Here is a 14,425-nt window from a genome sequence, read left to right as displayed (position 1 = left end):
CTCAACAGCGAGTAGTTCGCCTTCCGTAATGTTCGCACATGCATTGACAATGCGCTGACGCATGTTGTCAAGCGTTGTCGGTGGATCACGATAGCAAATATCCTTCAACTTTCCCCACAGAAAGAAATCCGGGGACGTCAGATCCGGTGAACGTGCGGGCCATGGTATGGTGTTTTGACGACCAATCCACCTGTCATGAAATATGCTATTCAATACCGCTTCAACCGCACGCTAGCTATGTGCCGAACATCCGTCATGTTGGAAGTACGTCGCCATTCTGTCATCCAGTGAAACATCTTGTAGTAACATCGGTACAACATTACGTAGGAAATGAGCATACATTGCACCATTTAGAAGCCATTGATAAAATGGGGGCAGTTATCCTTCCTCTCATAATGCCGCACCATACATTAACCCGCCAAGGTCGCTGATGTCCCACTTGTCGCAGCCATCGTGGATTTTCCGTTGCCCAATAGTGCACATTATGCCGGTTTACGTTACCGCTGTTGGTGAATGACGCTTCGTCGCTAAATGGAGCGCGTGCAAAAAAATCTGTCATCGTCCTGTAATTTCTCTTGTGTCCAGTGGCGGAACTGTACACGACGTTCAAAGTCGTCGCCATGCAATTCCTGGTGCATAGAAATATCAACACCGACGTTTATGAGATTCCCGATTCTCGCGCAGTTTGTCTGCTACTGATGTGCTGATCAGCCGCGACAGTAGCCAAAACACCTACTTGGGCATCATGATTTGTTGCAGGTTGTGGTTGACGTTTCACATGTGGCTGAACACTTCCTGTTTCCTTAAATAACGCAATTATCCGGCGAACGGTCCGGACATTTGGATGATGTCGTCCAGGATACCGAGCAGCATACATAGCACACGCCCGTTGGGCATTTTGATCACAATAGCCACACATCAACACGATATCGACCTTTCCCGAAATTGGTAAACGGTCCATTTTAACACGGGTAATGTATCACGAAGCAAATACCGTCCGCACTGATGGAATGTTACGTGATACCACGTACTTATACGTTTGTGACAAAGCGAAAAAAGTGGTCCAACTAAAACATTCATATTTCTTTACGTACTACACGAATATGTAATAAAAATGGGGGTTCCTATTTAAAAAAAACGCAGTTGATAACCGTTTGACCTATGGCAGCGTCATTTGGTTTCCCCCTTCAAGCTAGACGAGTTTCGTTCTTTGTAGATTCTTCGTTTGATGCTTATTTCGTGAGATATTTGGCCAGGTCACTATCAATGGACCACCCTATATAAAGGAGACTGAGATTGTCATGTACGCCTTGTAGATAATTGTTAACACTTATAGCATGAAAGGTGACGGAGTGTCTTTTATTGTCATGCTAGTAGAGGTTGGAGTGAAAGTGGAAATGAGACGGCAGGCGCAACGCAAGCCCTGGGTGGAACGCCCACACGGATGTGGTGGTCCTGCTTAAACACAGGAAATAGCAAGACGGACGTTGGGACACCTGAATGCTGGGGCACAATAGAGTCGCGACTGGATGATGCTGTAGTAGCTCGGGAAGGATTATACTTCGGAAACTACGAAAATCTTGGATGCAGCTGAGAGGAACGAGAAAGCGTCACCTCAGAAACCACGCAGGCTGGGTTATTTCCAAGGATTTTTACTCCTAAGCGTACCGTTGTACGAGTATATGTTTTTCCTCGCAAACTTTCCGAACTAGATGAGAAAAGACTAAAATGTGTTTTGTCGGCGTTCGGAAGAATCTGTAGGGAGGGAGAATATTCCGTGGCTTCGAGAATATATTCGTTTTTGGAATTACGAGGGCGGGGAGCCGAGCCTTGCTGGGAAGCCAGCGCTGGAGAGACGAGGTCTTCCGTTGTGAGCGCCCGTGTGTTGCGGTCGCTCGGTATCAGCTTTGCTGGTACAGACGGAATTGCTGTCTTTGCTGTCAGTGGAGTTTATATTGAGAACAGTCAGGCACTCTACTGTTGCGAACCTATACGATTCTGGACTTCACCTCCAGGTTGAAAGTCGTTATTGAGTATGCAGCATTCAGTAATTGAGAGCACTTCCTCTGCCTATACTTAGGTTGAGACGTTATCTGAACTCCGTCCTTGTGGCTGGGTGTCCGCGTTTTTGTCTGCAGAACACAGGGAGGAGAAGACAGTATTAGGGTATATTAGTCAGAGGACCACATTCTGCCGGCCTAGTGTTTGAAAGAGTTTATTTGTGGCTGAAGTTCTTCCATCACTTCGACGCACCGGACGCAACACATACGGTGATATCGCAAATTGCTTCGGCTTATTAGGGCTATAAAAAAAAATGGTTCAAATGGCTCTGAGCACTATGGGACTTAACTTCTAAGGTCATCAGTCCCCTAGAACTTAGAACTACTTAAACCTAACTAACCTAAGGACATCACACACATCCATGCCCGAGGCAGGAATCGAACCTGCGACCGTAGCGCCTTTAACCGCTTGGCCACACCGGCCGGCAGGGCTATAAAAGCTAAACAGCTGTGATCACGTGAGTTTATTTCCACTGAGGTTCAACACCACCGTAGATCATCTTTGAAAGTAGTGTCTTCTAGTGTTCGGTACGTGGATGATGCCAGTCGTTTCGCGTTACTAATATTAAGTCGCGCAGTCATAATAAGGGACAGAGTTGGGCAATTGATTAGTAATTTTACTCAGGAAATGTAAACTTTGTAAAATAAAGGTTTTTTTTTAATCTACAATAAATATACAGGGTGTTTCAAAAAGGTACGGCCAAAGTTTCAGGAAGCATTCCTCACACACAAAGAAAGAAAATATGTTATGTGGATATGTGTTCGGAAACGCTTACTTTCCATGTTAGAGCTCATTTTATTACTTCTCTTCAAATCACATTAATCATGGAATGGAAACACACAGCAACAGAACGTACCAGCGTGACTTCAAACACTTTGCTACAGGAAATGTTCAAAATGTCCTCCGTTAGCGAGGATACATGCATCCACCCTCCGTCGCATGGAATCAGTGATGTGCTGATGCAGCCCTGGAGAATGGAGTATTGTATCACAGCCGTCCACAATACGAGCACGAAGAGTCTCTACATTTGGTACCGGGGTTGCGTACACAAGAGCTTTCAAATGCCCCCATAAATGAAAGTCAAGAGGGTTGAGGTCAGGAGAGCGTGGAGGCCATGGAATTGGATTGGAATCTACCAATCCATCGGTCACCGAATCTGTTGTTGAGAAGCGTACGAACACTTCGACTGAAATGTGCAGGAGCTCCATCGTGCATGAACCACATGTTGTGTCGTACTTGTAAAGGCACATGTTCTAGCAGCACAGGTAGAGTATCCCGTATGAAATCATGGCGGTGAATCGAGGAAGTACAGTACATACTGACGAAACTAAAATGAGCACTAACATGGAAATTAAGCGTTTCCGGACACATGTCCACATAACATCTTTTCTTTATTTGTGTGTGAGGAATGTTTCCTGAAAGTTCGGCCGTACCTTTTTGTAACATCCTGTATAAGCAGGAACAACGTTTCTGATTTAGTAGTGTTAGTTGCCTTAATCATTCATTTATGTTTAGGTTGTAATTTATATGTTAAAGTCCATTAAGAGATCCTAATGTCTGCTTTAGGGAGTAATCAGACTGGGTCAAATCTTCAGTTCAGCCTTTATTATTTTTCGTTGCGTCGCGGGCACGTATGTAAGCGGAGCAGACACGCAGGGGGAATCACCATAGCGAAAGTACGGGCTGCAAATTCGGAAATCCATTCAGATAAGTGACTTTGACAAAGGGCAAATTATCATTATTACGCAGAGCATGTGAACGAGTATCTCGAAAACGGTGAAGCTGGTTGAATGTTCACGTGCTGCTGTGGTGAGCATCTACGGAAAGAGGTAGAGCAGTGACACTAACACTAGGAGCTAAATGTAAAGTGGGACAGATGGTGATCTGTGGCGTATCTGCCGAAAGAGCACAATGTTGCTGCACGCACAGGTGTTTCGGAGCACACCTTTCTCCATACATTGTTGAATATGGAGCCCCTCAGCTTACGTCTTCACGTTCACCTGTTGACCCAACCACGAGGTGCATTCAAGTTCTAAGGCCTCCGATTTTTTTTTCTAATTAACTACTCACCCGAAATCGATGAAACTGGCGTTACGTCTCGACGTAATCGCCCTGCAGACGTACACATTTTTCACAACGCTGACGCCATGATTCCATGGAAGCGGCGAAGGCTTCTTTAGGGGTCTGTTTTGGCCACTAGAAAATCGCCGAGGCAATAGCAGCACGGCTGGTGAATGTGCGGCCACGGAGAGTGTCTTTCATTGTTGGAAAAAGCCAAAAGTCACTAGGAGCCAGGTCAGGTGAGTAGGGAGCATGAGGAATCACTTCAAAGTTTTTATCACGAAGAAACTGTTGCGTAACGTTAGCTCGATGTGCGGGTGCGTTGTTTTGATGAAACAGCACACGCGCAGCCCTTCCCGGACGTTTTTGTTGCAGTGCAGGAAGGAATTTGTTCTTCAAAACATTTTCGTAGGATGCACCTGTTACCGTAGTGCCCTTTGGAACGCAATGGGTAAGGATTACGCCCTCGCTGTTCCAGAACATGGACACCATCATTTTTTCAGCACTGGCGGTTACCCGAAATTTTTTTGGTGGCGGTGAATCTGTGTGCTTCCATTGAGCCGACTGGCGCTTTGTTTCTGGATTGAAAAATGGCATCCACATCTCATCCATTGTCACAACCGACGAAAAGAAAGTCCCATTCGTGCTGTCGTTGCGCATCAACATTGCTTGGCAACATGCCACACGGGCAGCCATGTGGTCGTCCGTCAGCATTCGTGTCACCCATCTGGATGACACTTTTCACATTTTCAGGTCGTCATGCAGGATTGTGTGCACAGAACCCACAGAAATGCCAACTCTGGAGGCGATCTGTTCAACAGTCATTCGGCGATCCCCCAAAACAATTCTCTCCACTTTCTCGATCATGTCGTCAGACCGGCTTGTGCGAGGTTGTTTCGGTTTGTTGTCACACGATGTTCTGCCTTCATTAAACTGTCGCACCCACGAACGCACTTTCGACACATCCATAACTCCATCACCACATGTCTCCTTCAACTGTCGATGAATTTCAATTGGTATCACACCACGCAAATTCAGAAAACGAATGATTGCACGCTGTTCAAGTAAGGAAAACGTCACCGTTTTAAGTATTTAAAACAGTTCTAATTCTCGCCGCTGGCGGTAAACTTCCATCTGCCATACGGTGCTACCATCTCTGGGACGTATTGACAACGCGGCCTCATTTTAAAACAATGTGCATGTTTCTATCTCTTTCCAGTCTGGAGAAAAAAATCGGAGACCTTAGAACTTGAATGCACCTCGTACATCGTCAATTTCGACTGCAGTGGGCACGGGACCATCGGGATTTGACCGTCGATCAATGGAAACGTGTTGGCTCTTCGGATGAATCACATTTTTGCTACTGTAGGTCGCTGGTCCTCTCCACAAACACCGTCATCGTGGTGTGCGGCGACTCGGAACGTGCAGCGCGCCAGGGACGCAGCCTGGTGGGTGCAGTATCATGCTATAGGAGGCATTCTCCTGTACTTGCACGGTATCTGTGGTAATAATACACGCTGACAGCTACGAACCACTAGCATCCCTGCATGCTTGATTCTTCTCCGACGGCGAAATCGTTTTTCAGCAGTATAAATGTCCGTCTCTCGGGGCCAGAACAGTGTTGCAGTGGTTTGAGGAGCGTTATAGAGAACTCACGTGGACGTTTAAAATTCATGGTGTTAGCTTCAGCTGTCATTTATTTGCACAGTTCGCTGGCAGAAACGGCAGGAGAGCTATACCACAATTTGAACAAACGTAATTTGCTATTTTAAGCCGACCATAGCACATAAAAATTTGTCTATAATAACTATATACGACAATTTTCGTCAAGCAGCAAGTCCACATCGACAGGTCACTCTCTCAATGTGGACTAGCTTGTTGACGAAAATTTCGTACTCAGTTATTATTGTGAGAATTTTTTATCTACTATGGTGGACTTAAAAGAGAAAATATACTTTTGTTCAAATTATGGTATTACTTTCCTACCGTTTTTGTCAGCTAAGCTTGATAATGGTCGTTGAGCGAAACTATTAGCGGATTGTGCAAAATAAATTACAGCTGAAGATTTCACCATGAATTTTAACAATTATCTGACGGCGGAATGTCCGCACCTGCAAACATACGTTCAACCGCCTGGAGTAGCATCTTGGAGGTATCCCACCTCTATCCAGAGCGTCTCCAAACACGTCTTCACTGGTCATCGGGGCTCAATTCGAAACGGGACTCATCACTGAAGGTAGTTCTACTCCAACGAGTATCCAGCCCGAAGACGCACTCTCCTGTATCACTGTTTAAGCAATTTAAGGAAATTGTTGTTACTGAACGCTCCGAGTGAGCGTTATGTTATTTGATCTACACATAACAATTAATTTAATGCACTCTATGTAGGTTGGATATAGGTGTGGTAGTCGAAACATGTCACGCACAATGGGGTAATGAACGAGAATAACGCAGCCGAAAATGAATTATTTACTTGTTGGGTTGTTTGGGGAGGAGACCAGACAGCGAGATCATCGGTCTCATCGGATTAGGGAAGGAAGTCGGCCGTGCCCGGAGTGATTTAGGGAAATCACGCGGGATTGAACCGCCGTCCTCCCGAATGCGAGTCCAGTGTCCAACCAAATTATTTACTTGCTACATGTACCAACAATACGGCTATGGCGGCACAGAGTGGTTGCCGTATTTTTGATACACGTATTAGTCCAGTGAACGAAGGAAAATTAAGGGAAAAGTAGTGTAGTCGCAAAGTTTTATGCAGACGTAGGGCGATTTTTGTGCAGTCGTAGGAGGGAGTGCCATGAGTAACATACTAAAAATTTGACCTGTAGTGTGTGAGCATTGGGTGAGGAGGGGATTTAAAGGTCACTTTTTTCTGTTTTTCTTTAATTAGTCGAAAACCGCGGGTTCTAGAGGAAATATTTCCTAGTACAAAAATAAACTATATTAAAATGCCTAGAAAAAGGTCCTATTCATTTTTTTTCTCTACGGGTAACAGTTTCCGTCTTGCTGGGGCTGGAAAATTAGCAGATTGTTAAAAATAATAATGTTTTAATGGTATAAAATTAGTGTTTACTGTTAAATAAATGGGATAAAAACACACACTGAATGTGAGCACCACATCTACACTCTTTCTCGTAAATTAAGGATAATACTGATACATTGTAAGCTCTGGTGGGCGGTTTGCGGGTTTAAATCACCTCGGGGTCTGACCATGCGGTGCATTTGACCTGCGGTCGTCGCATAGTGGCGCTGCAGCAGTCCACATACGCATGTCAGAGCACGCTGTAGCGAGTAAGTGTGCAGAAGTTTTCAGACGTTATAATGGTGGCTGTGTGTTGAAAATGGCTCAAAGAACACCTATTTATAACGTTATCAGGGGTAGAATACCAGGGCGACTGGAGGCTGGTCAAACACAGCAGGTCACAGCACGGGCCCTCCGTGTGCCACAATGTGTGATCTCAAGATTATGGCAACGATTCCAGTAGACAGGAAACGTGTCCAGGCGCTACAGAATGGAACGTCCACAGTGTACAACACCACAAGAAGACCGATATCTCACCATCAGTGTCCGCAGACGGCCACGGAGTACTGCACGTAGCCTTGCTCGAGACCTTACCGCAGCCACTGGAACAGTTGTCTCCAGACACACAGTCTACAGACGACTGAACAGACGTGGTTTATTCGCCTGGAGATCTGCAAGGTGCGTTCGACAGACCCCTTGTCACAGGAGAGCCCGTAAAGCCTGGTGTCAAGAACACAGTACATGGTCACCGGAACAGTGGTTCCAGGTTATGTTCATGGACGAGTCCAGGTATAGTCTGTGATTCTCGCCAGGTTTTCATCTGGCGTGAACCAGGAATCGGATACCAACCCCTTAACGTCCTTGAAAGGGACCTGTATGAAGGTCGTGGTTTGAAGGTGTGATGTGGGCTTATGATTGGTGCATGCACACCTCTGGATGTCTTTGACAGAAGAACTGTAACAGGTCAGGTGTATCGGGACGTCATTTTGCACCAGTATGTCCGCCTTTTCAGGGGTGCAGTGGGTCCCACCTTCCTCCTGATGGATGATAACGCACAGCCCCACTGAGCTGACATCGTGGAGGAGTACCTTGAAACAGAAGATATCAGGCGAATGGAGTGGCCGGACTGTTCTCCAGACCTAAACCCCACCGAGCACGTCTGGGATACTCTCGGTCGACGTATCGCTGCACGTCTTCAAACCCCTAGGACACCTCAGCAACTGTGACAGGCACTGGTGCAAGAATGGGAGGCTCTACCCCAGCAGCTGCTCGACCACCGGATCCAGAGTATGCCAACCCGTTATGCGGGCTGTGTAAGTGTGCATGTTGATCATATCCCATATTGACGTCGGGGTACATGAGCAGGAAACAGTGGCGTTTTGTAGCACATGTATTTCGGGACGGTTTTCTCAACTTATCACCAATACCGTGGACTTGCAGATCTGTGTCGTGTGTGTTCCCAACGTGCCTATGCTATTAGCTCAAGTTTTGTATAGTGCCACGTTGTGTGGCAGCACATTCTGCAATTATACGTAATTTATGAGCATGAGTGTAGGTGCAGTAGAACCGTATTGAATGACAAATGGTTTTCTGGGGCTGCAACAGGGCGTAGGGTCCAGGAGGGAGGGTAGAAGCAATAGGGAAGGTAGGCTGTTGGATTGTGGTGACGGAATTTCCTCCTCTACAGTTCTCCAGACTGAAGAGCGAGCAGGTGATTCCCCACGCTACGTCACAAGAAGCAACTACAGGGTGTTTCACAATGTTATACCGATCCTCAGTTTTGCACTTTTCAGTCGGCTACTCGTGCAGGCACCCCCTAACCGCTGCGTGTTTTCGCAGACGCGACGCTGGAGGAGCTGAACCTGTCGGCGACGCAGCTGGAGCAGCTGGACGACGACAGCCTGCTGGGGGAGTGGCCGCGCCTGCGCAGTCTGGCGCTGAGCGCCATGCCGCGCCTGCGCAGGCTGGGCCCGCGCGCGCTCTCCTCCCTGACGCAGCTCGAGCAGTTCCTCTGCGCCTTCAACGGCCGGCTGCGCGAAGTGCACCCCCTCGCCACCGCCGGGCTCGAGAACCTGCGCTGGGTGAGGCCCACTTCCGTCCCTTAATTTACCATTATGTGCCTAGCCTCGTCATAACTGAATGGCGGCTCTATATCCTGTGACAAATGTGTCGTCTCTCACTGTGAGACCCGTCTATTACCCGGCCGATGTGACCGAGTGGTTCTAGGCGCCTCATTCTGGAACCGCGCTGCTGCTACGGTCGCATATTCAAATCCTGCCTCGGGCATGGATGTGTGTGTGTGTCCTTAGTTAGGTTTAAGTAGTTCTAAGTCTACGGGACTGATGACCTCAGATGTTAATCCCATGTGCTTAGAGCCATGTGAACCTGTCTATTTTGTGGTATGGGGTAATGCGCTATGAATTGCGGCTCCAGGGTTCGGTTCTAGGGAAGGTGTTGGAGTGTGTTCCTGTGCTTCTCCCCCCGTCCCCCGACCCCTCGAACATGACTTTCCGTCACCACACGTTCAATGATAAAAACAGTGATATACGAAGGGGTAACCAAAACAAACGAAACTTATTTTTTTTAACTTATTTACATTTTAAACACAAACCTTGAATCCCCTTCAAAGTACTCTCTACTTGCACACATTGTTGTTGTGGTCTTCAGTCCTGAGACCGGTTCGATGCAGCTCTCCATGCTGCTCTATCCTGTGCAAGCTTCTTCGTCTCCCAGTACCTACTGCAACCTACATCCTTCTGAATATGCTTAGTGTATTCATCTATTGGTCTCCCTCAATTTTTTTTATCCTCCACGCTGCCCTCCAATACTAAATTGGTGATCCCTTGATGCTTCAGAACATGTCCTACCAACCGATACCTTCTTCTAGTCGTGCCATAAAATCCTCCCCAATCCTATTCAATACCTCTTCATTAGTTATGTGATCTACCCATGTAATCTTCAGCATTCTTCTGCAGCACCACATTTCGAAATCTTCTATTCTGTTCTTGTCCAAACTATTTATCGTCCAAGTTTCACTTGACTTCTTGTTTTGACTTCTTAAGTAACAGAACCCAGTACGTTGTCCTCGATGGTGAATGTCCATCGGAGGTGAGGGTATCATCTGGAGTGCCCCAGGGAAGTGTGGTTTGTCAGTTTGTTTTGAATCGTTCTGCGTAGCTTTCTCAGGGTTTGACACTATACTTCTGCATTGATAGTGGTTCCTCGTTGCATGAAGCCGACTAACAAAACACCGTGCCTATCCCTAACACCGACGTCATGATTTTGCGCTGGGACAGAGTCTGTTTGGCCTTCACCTTTACAAGCGGGTGTGTGTGTGTCTCCATTCCATCTTCTGTTGCTTCGATTTGGGCGTGATATGCGAAACCCATATTTCGTCTCCAGTTACGATCTGACTCAAGAAGCCATCACCTTCTTCGTGATAATGAGTCAAGAACTTCATCGCACACTCAGATCTTTGGTTTTTGTGGTCCTCTGTAAAGAGTTTCGGGACCCAACAGGAGCACAGTTTCCTAAACTTAAGGTATTCAGAAACAATGTTCAAAAGCACTGATCTCGACACGTCAGGAGCTTTGTTTGAGAGACCTGTTATTGTGAAGCGCCTGTTCTCACGAATCCTCGCCTCAACTGAATCTACCAAATCGTCTGTCATCAAAGAAGGGCGACCGGAGCGGTCCTCATCATGGACGTTGTCACGGCCATCTTTGAATTCTCGTACCGACTTACGTACTTTTATTTCACTCATAACAGTATCACCGTACACTTCGCAAATCTTTCGATGAATTTCTGCAGCAGGCAGGTTCCTTGCTGACAAACCGTAACACTGAGCGAACCTCACAAGCGGCGGGCGAGTTGATAGTGTTAAACATTTTGAAATCACATAACAGAACCGTACAGGTTAGCTACAGAGCTGAAACTGAGCACAGTTGTTTCCGAGGCATGCTGGTACGCGACGCACGCACTTGTTGCTGTACGTTGTCTACAGCAAAAAGGACCTTACTTAAAAAACACGCCTTGTACATTCTATTTTCTCGAGAATGCAGACAGATCCCTCCAAGTTTATATAATAATTCAGTATCTTTCTACATTTCATATGAGGCAACATATGACCTAACTCGCACGAAATGCAAATTCATAGCGACCCTTATTTTTCGCTGCAAACTTTTAAGAATTTCTTGCAAAAATGGTTCAAATGGTTCAAAAAAATGTCTCTGAGCACTATGGGACTTAACTTCTGAGGTCATCAGTCCCCTAGAACTTAGTACTACTAAACCTAACTAACCTAAGGACATCACACACATCCATGCCCGAGGCAGGATTCGAACCTGCGACCGTAGCAGCCGCATGGTTCCGGATTGAAGCGCCCAGAACCGCTCGGCCACAACGGACGGCGAATTTCTTGCAGTAATATAGAAATATCACAAAAACTATGAGCATTAACGAAATGATGTGCAGTTCATCATGAAGCTGACGAATTAATCTATAAAATATGCGGGAATCAGATGTTTTTAGCTGATAGTTTCTTTACAGTCGTCTGATAAAGATCGCAGATCGGCCAGCTTGCGCGGTTTGCTGTTTACGCAGGAAGTTGCTGGCGCGCCCAGCTCACGCTGGCAACTATGCTTTCCTCCTCTCGTTGCGCGCTGAACTGTCAAAAGCCGCAACTAATTTTAAACGCACTATAAGGTGGGTACTTCAAGAGAACATGCCGTCGTTAATTGCTGTATTGTGGTTATAAACACAAATATTTTTGTCTGTCAGCTGTTCTCAGCTCATTCCAGTGACGCCAAGCTAAAGCCACGAAAGTATAAACAGCCTCCTGCCAACTGTTTCAGTTTGTCTGTAGTAGCAACACTCTCTCACAACTTCGACACTGCCTCGTGATGACTGGGTGTTGTGTGATGTCCTTAGGTTAGTTAGGTTTAAGTAGTTCTAATTTCTAGGGGACTGATGACCATAGATGTTAAGTCCCATAGTGCTCAGAGCCATTTGAACCATTTTGAACAACTTCGACAACGTCATAATTTACACGATTTAAAATCGAAGTGCGCACTTACCATGATGCGTATTTCGCTTAGCACTATTATTTTGAACATAAGACTGCAGCCTATGGCCGTGCGAACGTTTAAGTGGAGGAAATGCAGTTTCCTCCATGCTTTTACGTCTACCTCCGCGAAATCAGTCTTCTTCTTCTTTTTTTTCTTTTTTTTTTCGAAATGTATCGGTCAGGCGGAAAGTCCGTCCACGCGGGCAAGCCATAATGCGAGCGGTTGAATAGTATTCTGTGTTAAACATAGCTTCTAATTTTCTAGAATCTTGTCGATTTAGAGACTTAGTTTGCATACTATTTTATTCTTCGATAGTTAGCAGAGGGAAAATGATATGAAGTCTAAAAGATTTTAATAAAAACGAGTGATCCAGACTACACGCAGACCTAAAATTTCAACTGCTCTTGAAGTGGTCAACTGCTCACGCGGTCACCTTTCGAACTGTGCGTGGTGGTCAATTTCTGAGTCAACTGCACGCGCAGGAAAACACAACTCAAGTAGTGACTACAACATTTTCCTTCCCATTTTCAGAGACTTGGAACCCTCTATGACTTCTAAGCTATGTAATAGGACGGCTAAAAATGCTTGACGAAATACTAACACCCATAATGAAGCACTTGTCAAGGTAGTTAAAAAGACATGCAAACTATTTTCACTCCTTATGATACTTCAAAAAACACTTTTTAAAAAACTAAAATGTGTCGTAGTTCCATTTCTGTACTTTGAAACCAGTTCCTGCACATACTGCACATGTTTTCCACTTTTATTGTTAGATCGGTGAGGTCTGTTTGTATTTTTTTGTAAGTCGTTCATCTACATGTACATCCACATACATACGCCGAAAGCCACCGTACGGTGCGTGCTGGAGGGTATATTTTACCACGACTTGTCGTATCCTTTCCTGTTCCAATCGCAAACAGAGCGTGTCCGGCTTTGAACGGTAACATCAGCAACCTGATATTCATCTGCACGTACGGCTGTTTAAGAATTGAGAATTCAGCAGGCCTGGATGACATCCGATCAGCGCAAATAAATAATTTTGGGTTCCAAAGCTCTTCAGTAACTGCGTGAACAGATGTCAAGTCCCTAAGCTTTGACGGAAGGCCACAGTGTTTAAAACCTGGAAAAGAATCAGATGACTTCAAATATTTTAGCCCAGTATATCTTTTGTGTCACCTTTGTAGAGTGTTTCAAAGTCTGATTCTGAATCGAAATCTACCTGTTAACGACCCATTACTTATGCCTCTGCATGCTACTTTCCACCCTGGTCAAAGCTGCACTGTGTAACTTTTGAAAAGAACGCGGGTTACAGAGGATGATTTCGAAGCTAAAAGGTCAGGGTGTGGCTACTGGGGATCTGTCGGCAGCTTATGTCACTGTCAACCACCAACAACTTTCAGAAATGGGCTCAAAACTGTTCTTCTTCAGAATTTTAGATTTTCCGTTGACTTCAATTGTAATGTGGCCAGAGGAGGATGCAGAAAAAGGCTCTACTCCAAGAAAACGTATTTGCTCCATTTTAAGATCAACACAAGTGACCATCCAGTAGTGTCGTACACCAGAAGCATGCCAACGACCGTCCCTGGCTACACAGATTACAGAATTTGAAAAAGATGCATAGGCATTTGTCTGCTGTTCATGAACGCCTGTTAAGATATTGTATTATAAACCAGCTAACGCCGAATTCAGAAAAGACTAAAGTATTCTCCTTTCACCCGAGAAACGCGGCACATCAATCTAAGCAGAGCTCCGAGGTATATGCGAGTAGGCTTGACAGGGCTCTCTTTTATTAAGAAACGCTGCATGAACTGCTAATTGAAAGTCTGTGCACGAAACAACTTTCTGTGGAGACGGGCTGGATCATTTGCGATCGACTATGGTGGACGTCCTGTGCATCAGTAACAGTCCTCTTCAAATCGTATAATACGTAAGTCCTGGTTAGTGCCTATCACCGTCCACAGCTCGTGGTCGTGCGGTAGCGTTCTCGCTTCCCACGCCCGGGTTCCCGGGTTCGATTCCCGGCGGGGTCAGGGATTTTCTCTGCCTCGTGATGACTGGGTGTTGTGTGATGTCCTTAGGTTAGTTAGATTTAAGTAGTTCTAAGTTCTAGGGGACTGATGACCATAGATGTTAAGTCCCATAGTGCTCAGAGTCATTTGAACCATTTAGTGCCTATCACCAAATGGTTCAAATGGCTCTGAGCACTATGGGACTC

General features: G+C 45.8%; 1 protein-coding gene across 1 annotated transcript in view; it reads left to right on the top strand.

Annotated features, from left to right (window-relative positions):
• Nucleotides 1-14,425, top strand: part of LOC126101418 (chondroadherin-like protein) — a gene marked incomplete at its 3' end in the record, with an annotated part of 212,176 nt that overhangs the window by 177,875 nt on the left and 19,876 nt on the right. Inside the window, exon 6 of the mRNA XM_049912079.1 lies at nucleotides 8,984-9,225. Within this exon, the coding sequence (XP_049768036.1) occupies nucleotides 8,984-9,225 (242 nt within the window). The remainder of the gene's footprint in view (nucleotides 1-8,983; nucleotides 9,226-14,425) is intronic.

Source organism: Schistocerca cancellata, chromosome 9 (assembly GCF_023864275.1).
Source record: "Schistocerca cancellata isolate TAMUIC-IGC-003103 chromosome 9, iqSchCanc2.1, whole genome shotgun sequence".
In the NCBI taxonomy this organism is placed as follows: domain Eukaryota; kingdom Metazoa; phylum Arthropoda; class Insecta; order Orthoptera; family Acrididae; genus Schistocerca; species Schistocerca cancellata.
This window is presented reverse-complemented; position numbering and strand designations above follow the sequence as displayed.